Raw genomic sequence first — 23,792 nt, 5'->3', positions numbered from 1 at the left:
GGCACTGCCGGTTACGGAAGTCACAATAATTAGGTTGTGTTGCATGCATCAACCAATGGTTGCGTACCACATCATCGACTGCGCCGTCGGGCACCAGATTGCTATGGCATACGATTTGGTAATGTTGCGTTTGTGATAAGTGGGAAGGTGGTATTTACCACATACGACTGTGAAGAATCAACTTGAACGCCCCTCTAACTCGTAATTACTCGTGGGAAACTCGTCTGTCTTCCTTGAGCTCCAACCTCGCTCCAACCTCTTCCACATGCTGAACTCTGACGTCACCTACTAAGGAAATGGCCTCTAAGAGCATTTTCAGCAGTTAAAGGTAACAAAACATTCTTTATAAAAAACAATGTATTAATATGGTTTTTGAACACGTATTTGTTTACAAGCGTGATAGCTGTACTTTTAGTTTATGGTTGCAGCAGCTTGTTGAAAATAAAGGAGAGCCGCACACTCTAGGAGCTCAGATGTAAAAATGTTATATCCAACGTTTCGACAGGCAAGCTGTCTTCATCAGGGTATAATCACAAACACTGCAGGGTGACTCGTTTATATAGTGTCAAAAGACACGCAGGTGTCTAATCATGGTCAAGTGTGGCCTAATACCATTGGTTAATTCTCAAATATTAAAATGACATACAAAGAACAGCATACAAAAAACAAATGGATAGCATACGACCATAGATTCATTTTAGACTACACAAGCTTACAAACAATTACAATGGCAAAAGTCACAATCACAAGAATGGCTTCAGATCAAAGTCTACGTTGAGACCGAAGGGAGCAAGTGTCTTTAAATTAAAGATCCAGGCAGCCTCTCATTTTAACAATAAATTATCATATTATTTTCCTGACACTGGTCATAGACCCATACAAGATTACTTTGAATATAGCCAAAGGGAGCGTGATAAGATCATTGTTTCGGAGTCCTTTTTGACATGCCGGAAGGTAATTCTGACCTCTCGAAAGAACTGTTACGTTCTCGTCTGGCGCTTAGATAAATGTATCTAAATATAGTCACTCTTAGTGATTATGTGCGTCAAGGCATTATTCCACGGGGACTCAGGTGGCAAAAATAACCATCATTGGGACAGAGCACAGATGATTTCTGTGAGCGCATCCTGAACAAATGCTCTATTGATTTAATGACATTAATTGTTGACCAGTTCAAAAAGGATTTTATTGAAATGGATAAAACGATTAAAGACAAACGCACAGCTCTACAAATAGCTGTTAATGATGATGGCATATTCAATGAACTGATGAAAATTAACCAAGCGCTCCAGGACAAGTTGTCTACAGAAATAAAGGAACTTAAAATCAAGAAATTCAACCAAGACAAAAAAGACAAGGTCGAGGATAAAGTCTACTTCTGGAGAAACCCTGACAAAGGAGGTCCTGCTCCTCCTCTCCATGGCAGACGCAGGAGGAATGACGCTTACTTCGATCCACCCCCATCTGACCAACACTCTACAACCAGCGCCTCATCGACTTCCAGTGGCAGTTTTTTATTCAACGAGAGACTTGGCCGACGGAAGAGCGGAGGTGGCCGCAGGCACGCACATCGACGAGATGCCGCACCCGACGGGGTAAGAAGAAACGACTATCAGAGGCAGAGGAGACCATTCACACGGTCCCAGAACCCACGGGACTGAGTGTCTTTAATTTATCAAGCAAGATATTGAGCCCTGCCCATGTCTCCTTGCTTAATAAAGGGTTATATTTTGTGCCTACAACCCAGTGCAATGATTTTGATGTTAAGGTAGACATGTTTAAGTTTTTTTTTTTTTTTAAACATCAGTTTAAGGGAATAATTTAGCTCCCCTAATCCTGACATTTCTATTGAACAAGTAGGTTACTCACCTGCACATACTCCGACTCCTTTTAGAAGCAAGAGTTATTTTATACCTCCAGCCAATCGCAATCACTCTATCGAGACATATTGCAGACTTGTTGAAAAATATGTTGCTCATCTCCTTAAGAACAAACAGGAGTCCAAATCTTTTCATAATTTACCTAAGGATGAAAAACAGGCTTTGCTTGATTTACAATCCGAAACGTCAGTCCTTACTCGCCCTGCTGATAAGGGTGGGTCGGTTGTACTCATGGATAGGACAGTTTATGTAAATGAGTGTCATAGACAACTACTTGACAACACCTTTTACAAGAAACTCAGAAGTGACCCCACTTCCCAATTTCAGAATACTATCTTTACTGTCCTAGATGGGTATTTAAGTTCTGGTCAGATAACCAAAAAAGAACATGACTTTTTGCCTATACAACACCCTAAAATTGCCACTTTCTATACTTTGCCGAAATTACACAAGAATGTTACAAAACCTGCAGTGCTAGCTGTGCCACCAGAGATTCTGGGTTCGAGCCCAGGCTCTGTCGCAGCCGGCCGCGACCGGGAGGCCCATGGGGCGGCGCACAATTGGCCCAGTGTCGTCCGGGTTAGGGAGAGTTTGGCCGGCAGGGATATCCTTGTCTCATCGCGCACTAGCGACTCCTGTGGCGGGCCGGGCGCAGTGCACGCTGACCAGGTCGACAGGTGTACGGTGTTTCCTCCGACATATTGGTGCGGCTGACTTCCGGGTTGGATGTGCATTGTGTCAAGACACCAGCAGTATGGTCTCTATCATTGAATCTCTTGATCCTCTCCCTGAGAGGTTACTTTGATGTTGAGTCGTTATACACAAATATTCCACACGAGGGCGATATTGAAGCTATGGAACATTTTCTTCTGCAACGTGACCCTAATGAACTACCTTCCTGCATTATAACATTGGCTGAAATAGTACTCACACACAACTACTTCATGTTTCTAAATGATTTCTTTATTCAGACGAAGGGTACTGCTATGGGATCCCCCATGGCTCCTAACTATGCTAATTTGTATGTGGGTTACATGGAGAAACAGTCTCTTTTCAATCCTCAACAAAAAAAATCTTGCCTAACATCATTATTTGGAAACGGTATATTGATATTTTTGTTCTATGGAGGGGTGACACAAAACAGCTCCAGGCGTTTTATGCTTTTCTTAACTCCTGTTCTGAACATTTAAGATTTACTATGCAATCTGATACACGTCAAATTAGTTTTCTTGATCTTCTGATCTTGTGTGAAAATAATGTTCTATACACTGATCTTTACAGGAAACCTACTGATCGTAACAGTTTGTTGAGGGCTGACAGTTGTCACCCACTTCCCTGGAAAAATAGTTTGCCCTACAGCCAATTCTGTCGCATCAAAATAATTTGCAAAAAACAATCAGATTTCGACAGAAATATGGCTGAGACGCAAAGAAAATTCAAGGAGAGGGAGTACAAAAATGATTAGATTAATATTGCCATTGAGAAAATTCAAAACAAAACGAGACATGACCTTTTTCAAGGTCAGTCTCGCAAAAAGACGCATTATTGCGTTCTAGTTCTAACTACCCGCTATTCAAACTGCTCTGAAAATTTTAAGGGAATCGTTCACAAACATTGGCACATTCTAAAATCCGATGATAATCTCGGTAATGTGTTTTCGGACCTTCCCTTGGTCGTATTCTCGCGGGGCAGAAATCTCAGAGACCAATTGTTACACTCGGATTTACCACCCCAAGATATTCCTGAACAACGTCTATTTGCGCCCCTACTGGATGGAAATTACAAGTGTAATGGCTGTGCTCAATGCAATGGCACTTATAAATGTAGATCCTTAAAACACCCACAAACAGGGGAATCTATCCCAGTCAAAGGTGTTATTACGTGCTCCACTAAGGCAGTTATTTATCTTATAACTCGTCCTTGTGGTAAAAATTATGTGGGTAAAACAAAGCGCGAATTAAAAATACGTATCTCAGAGCATCGTAGCACCATTAGGTGCAAAAACTCGATTTACCCAGTTGCGGCCCACTTTTTGGAAGCAAACCACTCGATTTCGTCTCTGCGTTATATTAGCATCAAACATGTCACCCTCCCTAGGAGAGGGGGTGACCTTGATAATTTATTGTTAAAATGAGAGGCTGCCTGGATCTTTAATTTAAAGACACTTGCTCACATCGGTCTCAACGTAGACTTTGATCTGAAGCCATTCTTGTGACTTTTGCCATTGTAATTGTTTGTAAGCTTGTGTAGTCTAAAATGAATCTATGATCGTATGCTATCCATTTGTTTTTTGTATGCCATTTTAATATTTGAGAATTAACCAATGATATTAGGCCACACTTGGCCATGATTACAGACACCTGCGTGTCTTTTGACACTATATAAACGAGTCGCCCTGCAGTGTTTGTGATTATACCCTGATGAAGACAGCTTGCCTTGTCGAAATGTTGGATATACATTTTTTTGCATCTGAGCTCCTAGAGTGTGCGGCTCTCCTTTATTTACTCCGCTTGCCAGCACCTCGCCTAAATAGGTGTGCGTTTTTTTCTCTTCTAGATTGCAGCAGCTTGTTGGCCATGAGCCAATCTGCGTTTCTCAACGTGTTCGAAGCAGTGAATGCATCCAAATGGTATTTACCGCTTCACACACTGTTAATTATTACCTTCCCACATGGTTATCAATGCAGCATTAGCTGATACGTAAAATACCTATCCAGGCGTTGTAAGATCTGGCATGCATCAACAACGTCTGAGCAGGGGAACATCACTTACCTGGCTGGCTTTCGCTAAATTCACAGCCAGCTGTGAATACTTACAGATTAACACATGCGCCATCATTTTGGAGGAAACAGGTGGCGGTCATAGCCTTTATATAGACAACTCTAGTACCCAAAAGCCTGTTTTAGAATGGGCAGTGCTATTGAGGACTTTCACAATTTTGAAGTAGTCAACTGGTTGGGACTTCCTTTGAGTAAAGGAAGGATCACATACTTCCATCCAGGTCATCAGGAGGAATCAGGTAATGAATTATACTTGAGGAAACATTCCATAACTGCAGGTGGCAGTAAATTGCCAACCATTGGCTTTATACCTGTTCAAATAACACACTCCGGGTGGTAGTATGCACCCTTTCAGTTTGCTTACCAACTCATAGAAGTAGCAGAAGAATAAACTGTACTACTTCAAAATGAAGCACAATGGGGCACAAGGGGCAGTGGAGTGGTTTCCCTTACTTAAACTACCTTGTCCAAATGAGAAACTTAAGTATATTTAGAACCAAATGGTTTTAGACTTTTACTCAAGTAGTATTTTACTAGGTGACTTTTACTTGAGTAACTTTCTATTAAGATATCTATACTTTTACTCAAGTATGACAATTGGGTACTTTTTCCACCACTGGAGAGATGCTACTAGCGTCATAACATGAATATGCATAGCCATCTCGAGATCAATATAAACTCCAATATAAAGTGGGGGTTTTTCAAAGTTGCCCGGGATGTCACGTCAACTACTTAAATCAGTACAACATAAGCATTACAAAAAGTATATTCAATCAAATAAAGCTCACGTAGCAAATAAGTCGTACATTTTTTTATTGACGAAATTCGGTCGACACTCTCATTGACCTGCATAAAAAGAAATCCTTACTTGGTGGGCGAAACAACTAAACCGCCACCTGCTGGAAGGAGTCAGATTTTCAGACGAATTGGGCTTCTCTCTTCAGCTCTCATTGCATTCAAGTCAACAGTCAACTTCCCACACGTTTTCTCTGAATACATTTTCTGCAAGCAAAGGCTATACAGATTTAGCATTTCAGGGCTATTCCAATAATTATAATTGTGAATGTGTGTTAACAAGTTGTGAATGCGGGTTAAGACTCAAGTAGCCTACTACAGTAGCTGGCGAAGGAGAAATACAGACCATCTAATGTAGCTTTTGGTACTATTTCCTGTGTTGAATGCATTTCCTCTATGTATAATCATATTTGGAATTTGGGTGTACTAATTTTCTAAATGATCGTGTGTTAAATAGCTAATTATTGTCAAGAAAGGTTGAGGGAAAGGGACTGGCTGTGGCCATGAGGTGGGGGTAAGATGGAGGACATGGAAAAAAAGGAGAAAAGTGGAACATGTTTTGAGTGAATATGGAGTGGTGGATCACACAGAACTTTTGGAAGAGCTACAGAAGGAAATTGAACATGACGAGAGTGAGGGTGAATTAACAGCTTCGGTGAAGACCGCTGAGTTTGAGCTTCACCTTGATGATAAAGATATTCCTGGCCCAGTGGGAGTGAGATTTTTTGCCTTATGGATGTGCCTTATGGATCTGATTCCTAGATGTGAGAAGTGTGCAGGAGTCAAATGTCGTATCGGTGGAAAAAGTTGTGTGTGTAAACTGTAGGGGTACCCATGGTGCTGGAGATCAGAGGTGTCCAATGAGAGAAAGCCAGGTTGAGGTTGCCAGGATCAGAGTAGTCCACAAAGGTGTCCTATGCTGAGGTAGTGAAGAGAGTAGTAGAGGAAGATGGGTCCAGGGTGAGGGATCTTAAGAGGATCCCTATGAGTAGGCCGAGGCCAATAAAGTGATCGGAATAACCTGTGCTTCGGTAAGGTTGTTTTTGTTAGGTGCTCATGGCCATGGTTGTCAAGTACTGCAGGAATGACACGTAAATCATAGAGGATAGATGTGGTGGCAGCTGCAGAGAAGTACTTGGGTGTACAAGATTATATATTTGAAGAGTTACAATATGTTTTGAACAGGATCAGATGGGGCCAAAGTAATGGAATAGTGTTGAGGTTTTAATGGGTGCAGGGTTAGTTGGTAAGGCAATTACTTTTGTATTTGTATTTTTTTCACAAAGTGTACTGAATTCATACTGTACTACAGATTAGTAGGCTGATACACAGCCAATACAGTAGGTGGCGGTATACACCTAAAACATTTGAAGAAAAAGAAGAGCTGGCGGAACAATAGCACTGCCCGGAACCTATGATTATGATCCTCGTATCAAGGGGGGACGTTAAACCGCTGGACCATGCATTTCTTATGTTTTGTAATGTACAATCCAAGGGTGTGTGGCAGCTGAATGTACTTGGTGAGTTATTAACACTATCATCTACCTATCGTATTGACTTTGGGCAGTATCAACGTTAAACGAGACCTTGGCGGTATGAGCAGTTATGATTTATGTCGTTTGTAACGTTAGCTACCAAAGCAACTTACCCGTAGCTAGCTACATTAGCCTGCGCATGTTTACTAATGAATAATTGTTTCCTATGGAATTTTTATAAACAAACAGTAGTTAGCTAGTATATGTTATATTGTGTAGCTAAATTAGCGAGATAATATTAAGTGGTTTCTCAATGCTCTATCACATCGGCTGTATTGAGAATACTCTGGCCAACCATGTCTGTCCTTTTTTTTTTTTTCACAGCTCAATAGGTAACGTTACTCTACTGTTATGTCTTGTTGGCTAATAGCAGATTGTAACCTGCTAATGATGCCCCATTAGCCTTACATGATAAGGCCGTTTGGCGTAGCACAGAATTTTCGACCAACCTTAACTTTGCGATAACTTCGTTCTCGATTCGGTCAAACACGTATCTTCTAACATGTATGTCCGTTTCCAGTTGCAGGTTTTTCGTTTGAATTCAGAAAATGCTCCGTTATTAAATACGTACTATACAGAAATCGCTCTGCCTTTTCCTGGTTATTAAAATTCGAATAATTCCCCTAATTTCAGTTTGTGACAGCAAGCAAGTACTGTATGTATAGTGTAGGGAATCATGTTACCATCTAAACCACTGTGAAATGTATTTTCCATAACCAAAAATGCAGCGGTGTAAGTACTAAAGTAAAAAATACTTTAAAGTACTACTTACGTCGTTTTTTTTGGGGGGGGGGGGTTTATCTGTACTTTACTTTACTATTTATATTTTTGACAGCTTTTACTTTACTACATTCCTAAAGAAAATGATGTACTTTTTTTTACACGAGAGGCTGTTGGTACCTTAATTGGGGAGAACGGGCTTGTGGTAATGACTGGCAATACATCAAACACAGCTATTCCATTTGCTCCATTCCAGCCGTTATTGAGCTTTTCTCCCCTCAGCAGCCTCCTGTGGTTGATGAAAGTCGAAGAGTGAAGTCGAGGGAGGTGCATCTGTAACGGATGTGAAATGGCTAGCTAGTTAGCGGGTACGCGCTAGTAGCGTTTCAATCAGTTACGTCACTTGCTCTGAAACCTAGAAGTAGTGTTGCACCTTGCTCTGCAAGGGCCGCGGCTTTTGTGGAGCGATGGGTAACGACGCTTCGTGGGTGACTGTTGTTGATGTGTGCAGACGGTCCCTGGTTCGCGCCCGTGTCGGGGCGAGGGGACGGTCTAAAGTTATACTGTTACATTGATGCTGTTGACCCGGATCACTGGTTGCTGCGGAAAAGGAGGAGGTTGAAAGGGGGGTGAGTGTAACGGATGTGAAATGGCTAGCTAGTTAGCGGGTACGCGCCAGTAGCGTTTCAATCAGTTACGTCACTTGCTCTGAAACCTAGAAGTAGTGTTGCACCTTGCTCTGCAAGGGCCGCGGCTTTTGTGGAGCGATGGGTAACGACGCTTCGCGGGTGACTGTTGTTGATGTGTGCAGAAGGTCCCTGGTTCGCGCCCGTGTCGGGGCGAGGGGACGGTCTAAAGTTATACTGTTAGACATCTGTAACAGCCGAAAGTCGGACACTGATGTGGATTTCCAACCGCAAGGTTCAGTGTTTATATAAAAGTTGTCGCCAACCCCCATATCACACACTCACAAACTGAAAATATGTGTGTCTATTGAACATAAATTGGTGAGAGACCATTATATTACATTAATTTGTACATATCCACTGAATACATGAGTAGTGGCAGAGTTGGTTCCTGTTTGTCACGTCTTTGGTCATGTTCACATCAAAAACACCTTAATGATTGATTGACAATAGAGCCTCCCACAATGCAGGTGATGAATGTTTATCCCCATAATGCAACACACTTTAAAAGGCCGACTTGACAAAACTGAAATGCTTGAACGCCCAATGAAAGAAGATATATAAATGTTTAAATATACATTTATAAATAGGCAAGATGGCAGCATACACATTGTTGGATTACTTCATGGAGCAAAAAACAACAACATTTATTTTAATAACTGAGCATTTTCTAAATTCAAACAAACCACCTGCAACTGGACACTGACATTTTAGAAGATATGTTTGGGCGAATTGAGAACGAAGATAGTATTCCCAACTTAAGCTTTGTGGAAAATTCTGTGCTACGCCAAACAGTACTTATCCTGTAAGGGCTAATGGAGCATCACATTAGCTAGCAGATTGCAACAGGCTAATGTCTTACTAGCTAGCGAAGGGTTTTGCTTCCTTGCTTTACCAAATATATGTTTTATAAAGTCCAGTTTTATCTGTGTTTTTACCAGTGACCGGTTATTGTAGTGCAGTGAACCTGCATTAGCTACAGTTGAAGTCGGAAGTTTACATAGACCTTAGCCAAATACATCTAAACTCAGTTTTTCACAATTCCTGACATTTAATCCTTGTAAAAAAAAATATATATATATATTACAGTGAATACTATAGTATTTATACCATAGTATACTTCTAGTATTTTTTCATGTGGGTTATCTTGACCACACTGATTTTATTGAAAGAGGACATTATAATAAATGTTCTTTCATCCAGAGAACTGCCTCTACAATACATACAGTTGAAGTCAGAAGTTTACATACACCTTTGCAAAGTACATTTAAACACATTTCTTTCACAATTCCTGACATTTAATCCAAGTAAAAATTCCCTGTTTTAGGTCAGTTAGGATCACCACTTTATTTTAAGAATGTGAAATGTCAGAATAATAGTAGAGTGATTTATTTCAGCGTTCATTTCTTTCATCACATTCCCAGTGGGTCAGAAGTTTACATACACTCAATTAGTATTTGGTAACATTGCCTTTTCACTTGAGTCAAATGTTTCGGGTAGCCTTCCACAAGCTTCCCACAATAAATTGGGTGACTTTTGGCCCATTCCTCCTGACAGAGCTGGTGTAACTGAGTCAGGTTTGTAGGCCTCCTTGCTCGCACATGCTTTTTCAGTTGAGGTCAGGGCTTTGTGATGACCACTCCAATACCTTGACTTTGTTGTCCTTAAGTCATTTTTCCACAACTTTGGAAGTATGCTTGGAGTCATTGTCCATTTGGAGACCCATTTGCGACCAAGCTTTAACTTCCCGACTGATGTCTTGAGATGTTGCTTCAATATATCCACATCATTTTCCTCCCTCATGATGTCATCTATTTTGTGAAGTGCACCAGTCCCTCCTGCAGCAAAGCACCCCCACAACATGATGCTGCCACCACCGTGCTTCGCGGTTGGGATGGTGTTCTTCGGCTTGCAAGCCTCCCCCTCTTTCCTCCAAACATAACGATGGTCATTATGGCCAAACAGTTCTATTTTTGTTTCATCAGACCAGAGGACATTTCTCCATGTGCAGTTGCAAACTGTAGTCTGGCTTTTTTATGGCGGTTTTGGAGCAGTGGCTTCTTCCTTGTTGAGCGGCCTTTCAGGTTATGACGATATAGGACTCGTTTTACTGTGGATATAGATACTTTTGTACCTGTTTCCTCCAGCATCTTCACAAGGTCCTTTGCTGTTGTTCTCGGATTGAGTTGCACTTTTCGCACCAAAGCACGTACATCTCTAGGAGACAGAACGTCTAGGAGACAGTCTCCTTCCTGAGCAGTATGATGACTGCGTGGTCCCATGGTGTTTATACTTGCATGCTATTGTTTGTGGAGATGAATGTGGTACCTTCAGGTATTTGGAAATTGCTCCCAAGGATGAACCAGACTTAAAACCAGAGACTGATTTCTTTTGATTTTCCCATGATGTCAAGCAGAGGCACTGAGTTTGAAGGTAGGCCTTGAAATGCATCCACAGGTACACCTCCAATTGACTCAAATTATGTCAATTAGCCTATCAGACGCTTCTAAAGCCATGACATAATTTTCTGGAATTTTCCAAGCTGTTTAAAGGCACAGTCAACTTAGTGTATGTAAACTTCTGACCCACTGGAATTGTGATACTGTGAAATAATCTGTCTGTAAACAATTGTTGGAAAAATTACTTGTGTCATGCATAAAGTAGATGTCCTAACCGACTTGCCAAAACTATAGTTTGTTAACAATACATTTGTGGAGTGGTTGAAAACCAAGTTTTAATGACTCCAGCCTGAGTGTATGTAAACTTCCGACTTCAACTGTATCTAGACTGGTTGTTATGCCTTAACATTGCTGAAGTGGTGCTGTCAGTTTAGCCCAATCTATCCCTGAACCTATCAGTTATCAGCATGAAGGTTTAGTTAGTTCAGAAACATTCACGTTAACACATTTTAATGTTTTCACACCCAGGTAAACCCAGATAGGAGCAGCATCTGACTCGACTGAAGCTTGAACTTATAAACCCACTGCAGTCATGCTACTTCCCATCCTTGTCCGTGAGTCCCTATGCTGCTCCAAGAACTCTGTCTTACTGACATCCTCAAACATACAGACCTGTATCAGGGGTCTTCAGGGCAAGGGAGCCAGGGGCCTCCACAGCTACGCCCAGTGGTTCCTCTGTAGGAGGGTCCCCTCACGCCTCAACACCCAAATACGGGGGGCCAAGAGTCGGAAGAGCCAGACCAAGCAGCAGGAGGATGAGTGGAGGAAGAGGAACAAGACGGTGCTGACGTATATCGCTGCTGCGGGGGTGGGGATGATCGGCATGTCCTACGCTGCTGTACCCCTCTACAGACTCTACTGTCAGGTAGGAGCAGAATCATATATTTAAGAGTATGGATATTAAGGTTTCTGCATTATGTATTTACATGACACTGTAATTCAAAATGGCATCCATGTTAAACTATATGGCTCTGGGACGGGTATGAGAGCAGAGATAGACCCAGAGACATACAATGTTTGATACAGTAGTACTGCCACTTGAAGATTTTTTATGTATTATTTGAGGTTTTGTTTGTGGAGGTAGATATAGTAGCACATCGCAAATTTGTGGTTTGCTTACAAGTCATTATAGAAGCCTTCATGAAATCTGGAGCTAAGTATTACAAGAAGACCTGAAAATAGTGGTTGAAAGATGGATGGATTTATTAGATAGCTGAGTGTCTCATCTGTTGTGTGTCTGTCTCTAGGCGTCCGGTCTGGGTGGGACGGCGGTGGCAGGTCACGATGCAGAGCAGGTGGAGACGATGACGCCGGTGATGGACCGCATCATCAAGATCACCTTCAACGCTGACACACACGCCAGCATGCAGTGGAACTTCCGCCCGCAGCAGTCCGAGATATACGTAAGACATGCTTAATATAGTGCTCACTCGCTCTCCCTCCACACACATACCCAGTAAGGAGGATCCATTAGACGACTGACATTAAAACCATTACTTTTAGCAGAAAACAAATCCTTATTGTGTGTTACAATAGAGGTATTTTATTGTGTGTGTTTTAGTTATCTTATGTTTTTTGAACAGGGACAATGAACAACAAAACATAACTTTCAGTACACTTGAGAAAAGATACGTTGTACCAGATTTAGCCAACAGCTAATATCCATCGGCAGTCCCCAAGCAGGTGAACATTTAAACAAGAAAAACATTATATATGGACATATAGATGCGTTTCCACAATGAAGTCAAGACATTGGTCGTGTGTGTGTGTGTGTTACAATAGGTATTTTATTGTGTGTGTGTGTGTGTGTTACAATAGAGGTATTTTATTGCGTATGTTGTGTTCCAGGTGGTTCCAGGAGAGACTGCCCTGGCCTTCTACAGAGCCAAGAACCCCACAGACAAACCTGTTATTGGGATCTCCACCTACAACGTAGTGCCCTTTGAGGCTGGACAGTACTTCAACAAGATACAGGTACTAATGAACATGTAGTCCATGTCATTTATTTTATTTAAAAAAATATATATATATATTTGACCTTTATTTAACCAGGTAGGCTAGTTGAGAACAGGATCTCATTTACAACTGCGACCTGGCCAAGATAAAGCAAAGCAGTTCGACACATACAACAACACAGTTACACATGGAATAAACAAACATAGTCAATAATACAGTAGAAAAAGTCTATATACAGTGTGTGCAAATGAGGTAAGATAAGGGAGGTAAGGCAATAAATAGGCCATGGTGGCGAAGTAATTACAATATACAAATTAAACACTGGAGTGAATAGATGTGCAGAAGATGAATGTGCAAGTAGAGATACTTGGGTGCAAAGGAGCAAGATAAATAAATAAATACAGTTTTGGTATGAGGTAGTTGGATGAGCTATGTACAGGTGCAGTGATCTGTGAGCTGCTCTGATAGCTGGTGCTTAAAGCTAGTGAGGGAGATATGAGTCTCCAGCTTCAGTGATTTTTGCAGTTCGCTCCAGTCATTGGCAGCAGAGAACTGGAAGGAAAGGCGGCCAAAGAGGAATTGGCTTTGGGGGTGACCAGTGAGATATACCTGCTGGAGCGTGTGCTACGGGTGAGTGCTGCTATGGTCACCAGTGAGCTGAGATAAGGCAGGGTTTTATTTAGCAAAGACTTGTAGATGACCTGGAGCCAGTGGGTTTGGCGACGAGTATGAAGCGAGGGCCAGCCAACGAGAGAGTACAGGTTGCAGTGGTGGGTAGTAAATGGGGCTTTGGTGACAAAACGGATGGCGCTGTGATAGACTGCATCCAATTTGTTGAGTAGAGTGTTGGAGGCTATTTTGTAGATGACATTGCCGAAGTCGAGGATCGGTAGGATGGTCAGTTTTACGAGGGTATGTTTGGCAGCATGAGTGAAGGATGCTTTGTTTGCGAAATAGGAAGCCGATTCTAGATTTAATTTTGGATTGGAGATGCTTAATGTCAGTCTGGAAGGAGAGTTTACAGTCTAGCCAGACACCTAGGTATTTGTAGTTGTTCACATATTCTAAGTCAGAACCGTCCAGAGTAGTGATGCTGAACTGGCGGGGAGGTGCGGGCAGCGATCGGTTGAAGAGCATGCATTTAGTTTTTCTTGCATTTAGGAGCAGTTGGAGGCCACGGAAGGAGAGTTGTATGGCATTGGAGCTCGTCTGGATGTTAGTTAACACAGTGTCCAAAGAAGGGCCAGAAGTATACAGAATGGTGTCGTCTGTGTAGAGGTGGATCAGAGAATCACCAGCAGCAAGAGCGACATCATTGATGTATACAGAGAAGAGAATCGGCCCGAGAATTGAACCCTGTGGCACCCCCATAGAGACTGCCAGAGGTCCGGACAACAGGCCCTCTGATTTGACACACTGAACTCTATCAGAGAAGTAGTTGGTGAACCAGGCGAGGCAATCATTTGAGAAACCAAGGCTGTTGAGTCTGCCGATAAGAATGTGGAGATTGACAGAGTCGAAAGCCTTGGCCAGATCGATGAATACGGCTGCACAGTAATGTCTCTTATCGATGGCGGTTATGATATCGTTTAGGACCTTGAGCGTGGCTGAGGTGCACCCATGACCAGCTCTGAAACTAGATTGCATATCGGAGAAGGTACGGTGGGATTTGAAATGGTCGGTAATCTGTTAACTTGGCTTCCGAAGACCTTAGAAAGGCAGGGTAGGATAGATATAGGTCTGTAGCAGTTTGGATCTAGAGTGTCTCCCCCTTTGAAGAGGGGGGTGATCGCGACCGGTTTCCAATCTTTTGGAATCTCAGACGATACGAAAGAGCGGTTGAACAGGCTAGTAATAGGGGTTGCAACAATTTCTGCAGATCATTTTAGAAAAAGAGGGTCCAGATTGTCTAGCCCAGCTGATTTGTAGGAGTCCAGATTTTGCAGCTCTTTCAGAACATCGGCTATCTGGATGTGGGTGAAGGAGAAATGGGGGAGGCTTGGGCGAGTTGCTGTGGGGGGTGCAGGGCTGTTGACCGGGGTTGGGGTAGCCAGGTGGAAAGCATGGCCAGCCCTAGAAAAATGCTTATTGAAATTCTCAATTCTAGTGGATTTATCAGTGGTGACAATGTTTCCTAGCCTCAGTGCAGTGTGCAGCTGGGAGGAGGTGCTCTTATTCTCCATGGACTTTACAGTGTCCCAGAACCTTTTTGAGTTTGTGCTACAGGATGCAAATTTCTGTGTGAAAAAGCTAGCCTCAGCTTTCCTAACTGCCTGTGTATTTTGGTTCCTAACTTCCCTGAAAAGTTTCATATCACGGGGGCTATTCGATGCTAATGCAGAACGCCACAGGATGTTTTTGTGCTGGTCTAGGGCAGTCAGGTCTGGAGTGAACCAAGGGCTATATCTGTTCTTAGTTCTACATTTTTTGAAAGGGGCATGCTTATTTAAAATAGTGAGGAAGGCACTTTTTAAAGAATAACCAGGCATCCTCTACTGATGGGATGAGGTCAATATCCTTCCAGGATACCCTGGCCAGGTCGATTAGAAAGGCCTGCTCGCTGAAGTGTTTTAGGGAGAGTTTGACTGATGAGGGGTGATCGATTGACCGCAGACCCATTACGGATGCAGGCAATGAGGCAGTGATCGCTGAGATCTTGGTTGAAAACAGCAGAGGGCGAGTTGGTTAGGATGATATCTATGAGGGTGCCCGTGTTTACGGATTTGGGGTTGTACCTGGTAGGTTCATTGATCATTTGTGTGAGATTGAGGGCATCAAGCTTAGATTGTAGGATGGCTGGGGTGTTAAGCATGTCCCAGTTTAGGTCACCTAGCAGCACGAGCTCTGAAGATAGATGGGGGGGGGGGGCAATCAGTTCACATATGGTGTCCAGAGCACAGCTGGGGGCAGAGGGTGGTCTATAGCAAGCAGCAACATTGAGAGACTAGTTTCTGGAAAGGTGGATTTTTAAAAGTAGAAGCTCGAATTGTTTGGGTACAGACCTGGATAGTAAGACAGAACTCTGCAGTAGATTGCAACTCCGCCCCCTTTGGCAGTTCTATCTTGTCGGAAAATGTGTACCAAACTGTTGATGTATTGTGCCAGTTTGTTAAGAGGGATTTTTTTTTTTACACCTTTATTTAACTAGGCACGTCAGTTAAGAACACATTCTTATTTTCATTGAAGGCCTAGGAACGGTGGGTTAACTGCCTTGTTCAGGGGTAGAACGACAGATTTTTACCTTGTCAGCTTGGGGATTCGTTTTTGCAACCTTCCGGTTACTAGTCCAACGCTCTAACCACCTGCCTTACATTGCACTCCACGAGGAGCCTGCAAGGCAGGCTGACTACCTGTTACACGAGGGCAGCAAGAAGCCAAGGTAAGTTGCTAGCTAGCATTAAACTTATCTTATAAAAAACAATCAATCTTGAATAATCACTACTTAACTACACATGGTTGATATTACTAGTTTATCTAGCGCGTCCTGCGTTGCATATAATCGATGATGTGCCTGTTAATTTCTCATCGAATCACAGCCTACTTTGCCAAACGGTTGATGATTTAGCACTGTCGTTGTACCAAACCTAACCATAAACATCAATGCCTTTCTTTAAAATCAATACACAAGTATATATTTTTAAACCTGCATATTTAGTTAATATTGCCTGCTAACATGAATTTCTTATAATTAGGGAAATTGTGTCACTTCTCTTGCATTCCGTGCAAGCAGTCAGGGTAGATGCAGCAGTTTGGGTCGCCTGGCTCGTTGCGAACTGTGTGAAGTCCATTTATTCCTAACAAAGACTGTAATTAATTTGCCAGAATTGTACATAATTATGACATAACATTGAAGGTTGTACAATGTAACGGCAATATTTAGACTTAGGGATGACACCCGTTATATAAAATACGGAACGGTTCCGTATTTCACTGAAAGAATAAACGTTTTGTTTTCGAAATGATAGTTTCCGGATTCGACCATAACAATGACCAAAGGCTCGTATTTCTGTGTGTTATTATGTTATAATTAAGTCTATGATTTGATAGAGCAGTCTGACTGAGCGATGGTAGGCAGCAGCAGGCTCGTAAGCATTCATTCAAACAGCACTTTCGTGCATTTGCCAGCAGCTCTTCACAATGCTTCAAGCATTGAGCTGTTTATGACTTCAAGCCTATCAACTCCCGAGATTAGGCTGGTGTAACTGATGTGAAATGGCTAGCTAGTTAGCGGGGTGCGCGCTAATAGCATTTCAATCGGTGACGTCACTCGCTCTGAGACTTGGAGTAGTTGTTTCCCTTGCTCTGCAAGTGCCGCGGCTTTTGTGGAGCGAAGGGGAACGATGCTTCGAGGGTGGCTGTTGTCGATGTGTTCCTGGTTCGAGCCCAGGTAGGGGCGAGGAGAGGGACGGAAGCTATACTGTTACACTGGCAATACTAAAGTGCCTATAAGAACATCCAATAGTCAAAGGTATATGAAATACAAATGGTATAGAGAGAAATAGTCCTATAATTCCTATAATAACTACAACCTAAAACTTCTAACCTGGGAATATTGAAGACTCATATTAAAAGGAACCACCCGCTTTCATATGTTCTCATGTTCTGAGCAAGGAACTTAACATTTACACGGCACATATTGCACTTTTACTTTCTTCTCCAACACTTTGTTTTTGCATTATTTAAACCAAAATGAACATGTTTCATTATTTATTTGAGGCTAAATTGATTTTATTGATGTATTATATTAAGGTAAAAGAGAAGTGTTCATTCAGTATTGTTGTAATTGTCATTATTACAAATAAATGTTAAAAAAAAAAATTTGGGGTCTTCCCATAATCGGTATTGGCGTTAAAATCTTAATCGGTCGACCTCTAGTGTGTTGAGTTGCCTTATGACATTGTTCGACAGAGTCACAACTTTTACAGTGTAGTCATTTATCAGACTGTCTTTTCCTGGGCGACTTATAGGAGCAATTGGGCTTAAGTGTCTTGCTCGAGCACATCAACAATTTTTCACTTAGTCGTCTTGGGGATTTGAACCAGCGACCTTTCGGTTACTGGCCCAATGCTTTTAACTACTAGGCTACCTGCCGCCACTACTAGGACTATTTGCTCTAAATTACTTATTTGGATAAAGAAATGTTGATTAAGTAAAGTATCTCCTCGCCTACTAGTCTGTCATGAAAAATAGTCTGTCAGGCATTGACAAGCCTTGCATTGCCAGACATCACACTGTAAACGGGCAAGGCCGGACATTGACATGCATATTGAGCCTGTCTGATTTTTACACACTTGTGTTGAGTCATTATCGCCAATGGCAATCAGTATAGTTCAGGCTGGCTGAACTATACGTAATTCACCCAAAGTAAAATTCAAAGCAAGAACAAACTTGCATTTTTTCCCCATGTGCACATTTTTGCTGTGTGCATCTCTTCATTGATCTTCAGTCTGCAATACTTTTTTGGGGTAAGCACTGCAGCTCACATCAGTGTTGTAGTACTTGAGACAGGTCTCACTTTAGGTGGTCTTGAACACAACACTGGCTCACATACAGCTTCATCTACATTATTTAGTTTGTTGTGGGGACTCCTGACCTAAATTGAACCTCTATTTACCTCCATATCGAGTATCTCTGATGTTTAAGATGTGTATCTCTTCTCCCCTCCCAGTGTTTCTGTTTTGAGGAGCAGCGGTTGAACCCTAAAGAGGAAGTGGACATGCCCGTGTTCTTTTACATCGACCCTGAGTTTGACGAGGACCCGCGTATGGCCCGTGTCGACACCATCACCCTCTCATACACCTTCTTCGAGGCCAAGGAGGGACAGAAACTACCCCTCCCCGGATATAGTCCGATTTCCCTACACAGCTGAAGATTGGCCTCATACTATTTACTGTTCTCAGAGCTGCTGAGTTAGTCCAATATATACAGGCATTCAATCCATAGATTGGATTTAGTGCTGAGACACATTTCGTCACTACAGGATGTTACACAAAATGTTGAGGTGTGTGTATTAGACACAGATGATTGCTATAATATCAGTCATCCATCACTGAATCAGAGAATGCAAAGATAATATACGAAAATGATCATGTACAGAGAAGGGGTTATGTAAAAATGTTGTCCATGTGATGAATAGTTAACTTATCAAGTGTCTTTAAGACTGCACAGTGTTCTTCAATCAAATAAATTATGATTTGAGCTTTGAGGACTAATCAGACTGTTCTATTTCCCCCCCATTTAAGGGTCAATTTATCCCTCTGAACCTTGCAAATGCCTTGTGTTTTTGTATTGCTGCAATTTCACCACTAGAGGTCATCACTAATCATTATGGAAGCGTATATCTGCTGAATGATACATCAATATCATGTTTGCCGTTTATTTTCCCATTTACCTGCTCATAATCGGTGACAATTCAAAGACAAAAATGTGTTGTTCTCTGAGAACTTTCATCTGAGAATTTCCCCACAATCTCTTAAAGTTTTCCTTTTCAATTGCTACCATGGTTGTGCTTATTCTTTATTTTAGAAACATTTCATTTTGGGCCTGTCCATATAACAATTTACATTTGTAAAGTGCTTTTCATCATACAGGAATAATCTGTGTTTAAAAAAATGTTTTTAAAAATAAAAAACACCTAGGGTACCAGTCAACTTTGGACACACCTACTCATTCAAGAGTTTTTCTTTTTTACACCCGCTTGATGAAGATCCCAAACTCTTCCCGTGTTTGATCTCTGTAGCCACCTATGATTTTCAACCCTGGATGAGAAACAAGAGACAGAAGTAAGGGTAACACTTTACACTACCGGTCAAAAGTTTTAGAACACCTACTCATTCAAAGGTTTTTATTTTTACTATTTTCTACATTGTAGAATAATAGTGAAGACTATCAAAACTATGAAATAACACACAGACACCACCTCCAGCCTCTCACTGATCTCTTCAAGTTCCCTGGAGAGATCGACCATCTGCTTCTGAACCTTAGCCCTGGCATCACGCTCAGCCTCAATTTCCTCCTCCAGCTCCTCAATACGGGCCTAGAACAGGGGGCAGGAGCAGGGGGGGATGAATTCTACAATACAGTAAAAAGCACCATCTTTCAAGCCACTGAGCCATCAGAAGCCACCAGGAAAAATGTGTGCTACCTGAAGAAATGTCTGTTTTTTTCAGGAAATTATTCAGGTGTGCTTTCCTGTACTTGAGTTTAGATGCCATACTGTACCTGGAGTTCCTTGATCTCTTTCTGGAGCTGAGCTCCCAGAGACTGCTCATCCTCAATCTTGCTGTGGCCTTGGTCAGAATGTTGACTTTGTTCTTCTCTCCTTGCCAGTCGTCCAGTGTCTGCTTGTGGGACTCTTGGAAGGCTTTCTTCAGCTTGGCAGCACTCTCCTCTGTCAGGTGTTTGGAACAATATACTTTTCAAACACAACAAATTTCCAGAGTTGGCTCTTTGGTACTTTTGTAGATTTTATCCATTTTATACATAGCAATTGACAATGTCGGTCTTTAACCAAACACAGACCTTTGGTATTGCACATTAGAAAATCACCAGCAGACAGAGTCAAATAAATTGTGGTGGTGCTCATAACATTTATCATAACTTTGATATACTTGTAGAGTATATTGTTCCAAACAGCTAAATCAAATAGGGTACTTTTGAGATATTAACATTTGTAATGTTTAATAAATTACTGTGAATTTTTTTATTTCAGAATGTTGACATACTCCATATTTGAGAGCAAACTATAAGGAGTATAATGACAGCACAAAGTTATCTGTATCATGTTTGGTTTACGGATCATAAGATCTTACATGGGGGTGTGGAAAGGGGTCTAAAATGTCCAATTTCAACATGATTAAAAATGGTTTGTGATTCAAATGTAAAAAGCATGTCAAACATCCTTCCTCCCAATTAAGTTACTATGTCAGAATTGCCAGAACAATCTGACATACCAAAAATATTTTCGGCCTACGCTGGTGTGGAATTGCTCAATAATAAGGCGGGGCAGATCTGGTTCCACCTCAGAGTATGGTTGTGGATAGCTGGAGGAGACCTGCTGAAAGGATATGCAAATCACATTTTATTGGCCACATACACATGGTTAGCCGATGTTAATGCGAGTGTAGCGAAATGCTTGTGCTTCTAGTTCCGACCGTGCAGTAATATCTAACAAGTAATCTAACAATTTCACAACAACTACCTTATACACACAAGTGTAAAGGAATGAATAAGAATGTGTACATATAAATATATGGCCGAACGGCATAGGCAAGATGCAGTAGATGGTATAGAGTACAGTATATACATATGAGATGAGTAATGTAGGGTATGTAAACATTATATAAAGTGGCATTGTTTAAAGTGACTAGTGATACATTTATTACATCCAATTTTTTATTATTAAAGTGGCTAGAGATTTGAGTCTGTATGTTGGCAGCAGCCACTCAATGTTAGTGATGGCTGTTTAACAGTCTGATGGCCTTGAGATAGAAGCTGTGTATGGCATCATTGAATGAGATTGCCAATAGTTAGCTAAGATATATCAGTTAGCTAACAATTTACAGTAACAGCAGTTCATTTGTAAGTCAATACACTATCATTGTTGTGCTTAAAAGGTGCCAGGCAAAGGTTTTCTTTATACAACAGCTAATAACATCATAAAATTATCTGCAATAATATTTTGGTCAGAGTAGATTTTGTATTCTAGATATAACACTAAGAGAGGCATAGCCACCTAATTACTAGGCATTGTGAAAATTCCATAATCTGAAAAGGTTCAAAATGATCTGATTTAGTAGGGTGTCCAATAAAGAACGCATATTTTGGCCAATGGGTAAAAGAATATGTTAATTGTGTAGATACTCCTCTAATAAAACAAAAGGTCCAAATCGTATTGTAATGACCTGACTAGATCATAAATGAACAATTGTCCAGACAGAGGCTTGAGTTTGCGAATTGACGGTTTATTAAACCAACTTTACACAGGCTACTGTTTGGGCCGTAGCACACGCCAAATAGATGACAGATAACCCACAAGCCAATCGTGACCTTCTCTTGTGAAGCCCAGACGTAAGAGAGAGAGAACAAAGGCTGAACCTGGTCTTAACTTCCAATGCTCCACCCCCCTGCCCAACCCCCCTCCACGCCACTCCGCCAACCACCAGGATGCCCGGCATCAGAACATTCCAGGCATTCCCGTGATTGGCAGATAGCAGGTTGATTGACATGTCGGACCCCGCGAACACTGGGTACTGGTCAGTACAACACAACCACCTCCTAGCCTAACACATAACACACAGCTGTCTGTGCGGGTCGCTACACAGCCCCCCCACCACAAAGTCCCTCGTCCCCGAGGGAACAAACAAAGTCTCTGAAGCGACCCGGAGGTCTCCTTTGCCTGCGTGGCCGTGATGGTCGCAGAGTGTCCCTCTGGGAACCAGGGGATGAAGGCAGGGATATGGGGGACAAGGAAGCGGGAACGGGTAATACAGTCCGTGGCTCTGGGGAACCACGCGGTGACACAGGGGGGGAGACAGGGGGAGTGGGCTGTCTGGAGCCTTGTCTGCGGCACCTGGGGGTGGGTGCCTGGAGAATGTCATTGCCAGAGAGGGGAATTGTGGGGGTTCCTGGGGTTTGGGGAGAAGAGGCCCCTCTGTATGGGGCTAACCTGTCCCGGTGCAGTGCCACCTTTCTCCCCCTGGGAGGAAGCTGCACCCGGTACACAACCTCCCCTACCCTCTCCAGGACACTGCAGGGTCCCACCCAGTGACTGTCCAACTTGGGGCATCTGCCTTTTTTCCTTAGGGGGCTGTAGACCCAGACCAGCTCCCCAGCCACAAAGTGCCTTCCCCGGGTGTGCACGTCATAGTTCCTTTTCTGCCTCACACCTGCATTCACCAGCTGCTCTCTGGCGAAGGTGTGGGCTGTCTCCAGGCGGTCCTGGAGTCTCCGGGCATACTCCGGCCCCGGAGGAACATGAGGGCTATCCAGGGGCCGACCAAACGCCATCTCCGCAGGGGTGCGGATCTCTCTCCCCAGCATGAGGAGGGCAGGCGTGCAGGAGGTGGAGTCTTGGACAGCGGAGCGGCATGCCATGAGGACCATAGGCAGGTGCTTGTCCCAGTCACGCTGGTGTTTGGAAGAGACGATGGCCAGCTGCTGTCCAAGCGTTTTGTTGAAGCGCTCCACAAGGCCATCACTTTGAGGATGGAGAGGAGTAGTGCGGGTCTTGTGCATACCCAGCCTCTCACACATGGTGGCGAACACACGGGACTCAAAGTTTCTGCCTTGGTCGCTGTGGATGGACTCTGCAGCTCCAAACCTGCTGAACATCCCCGCTGTCAGGGCGTCGACGATGGTCTCTGCCTCCTGGTCAGGCAGAGCATAGGCCTCGGGCCATTTTGTGAAATAGTCCATGGCCGTGAGCACCCAGCGGTTTCCACTGTCTGTGGTGGGGAACGGCCCAACTACATCCACTCCCACCCTCTCCATGGGAGCCCCCACTGGGAACTGTTGGAGCTGAGCATGAGAGCGGCCTGGGGGGCCCTTTCTCGCTGTGCAGTTGTCACAGCGGCGACAAAAGTCCTCCACATCCCTCTTGTGCTGCCCCCAGTAGAAGCCCTGACGGAGACGGCGCAGTGTTTTTGTGACCCCAAAGTGTCCAGTCCCCACACCCCCATGAGTACTCTGGAGCACAGCCTCCCGCAATGCTTTTGGGACCACCACCTGCCACCTCTCCTCTCCCGTAGCTGACTCCTTCCATGCCCGCTGTAGCACGCCATCAGCCAGCCGCAGTCTCTCAAACTTCGACCACAACCCTTTGGTCGCGAGTGAGAGCGCTGTCACCTCTTCCCATGGTGGCCTCACCTGCGCCTCTACCCACTGTAGCACTGGCTGTAGGTCTGTGTCCCGTCCCTGCTGCTGCCACCATTCAGCCACGTCGACAGTCTGCAGCTCACAGCAGACAGGCCCGCTCGCCCGAC

At 43.1% G+C, this 23,792-nt stretch overlaps 1 protein-coding gene across 4 annotated transcripts; it reads left to right on the top strand.

Annotated features, from left to right (window-relative positions):
* Positions 1-4,292: 4,292 nt before the first annotated feature.
* On the top strand, positions 4,293-19,460 carry cox11 (cytochrome c oxidase assembly homolog 11 (yeast)). Of its 4 annotated transcripts, none has more exons than XM_071393813.1 (5): positions 4,293-4,509; positions 11,323-11,719; positions 12,102-12,257; positions 12,703-12,828; positions 18,479-19,460. In XM_071393813.1, exons 2-5 carry the CDS (start codon positions 11,387-11,389, stop codon positions 18,677-18,679), a joined length of 816 nt encoding a protein of 271 aa, XP_071249914.1. In that variant the 5' UTR covers positions 4,293-4,509; positions 11,323-11,386; the 3' UTR covers positions 18,680-19,460. The 4 variants fall into 4 exon arrangements, with proteins under 4 accessions (XP_071249914.1, XP_071249913.1, XP_071249911.1 ...); XM_071393812.1 differs by lacking the exon at positions 4,293-4,509 and adding an exon at positions 4,784-4,898; XM_071393810.1 differs by lacking the exon at positions 4,293-4,509 and adding an exon at positions 6,843-6,974.
* Positions 19,461-23,792: the final 4,332 nt, after the last annotated feature.

The sequence above is a fragment of the Salvelinus alpinus genome, chromosome 3 (genome assembly GCF_045679555.1).
Source record: "Salvelinus alpinus chromosome 3, SLU_Salpinus.1, whole genome shotgun sequence".
NCBI lineage: Eukaryota > Metazoa > Chordata > Actinopteri > Salmoniformes > Salmonidae > Salvelinus > Salvelinus alpinus.
Note: the sequence above shows the minus strand (reverse complement) of the source record. Positions and strands in the feature narration are given on the sequence as shown.

Excerpts from the sequence above, each read along its gene's own strand:
- cox11 (XM_071393813.1), top strand. The coding sequence starts at position 11,387 with ATGCTACTTCCCATCCTTGTCCGTGAGTCCCTATGCTGCTCCAAGAAC. Across the intron at positions 11,720-12,101 it reads TCTACAGACTCTACTGTCAG|GCGTCCGGTCTGGGTGGGAC; the intron begins GTAGGAGCAGAA and ends GTCTGTCTCTAG. Across the intron at positions 12,258-12,702 it reads CGCAGCAGTCCGAGATATAC|GTGGTTCCAGGAGAGACTGC; the intron begins GTAAGACATGCT and ends GTTGTGTTCCAG.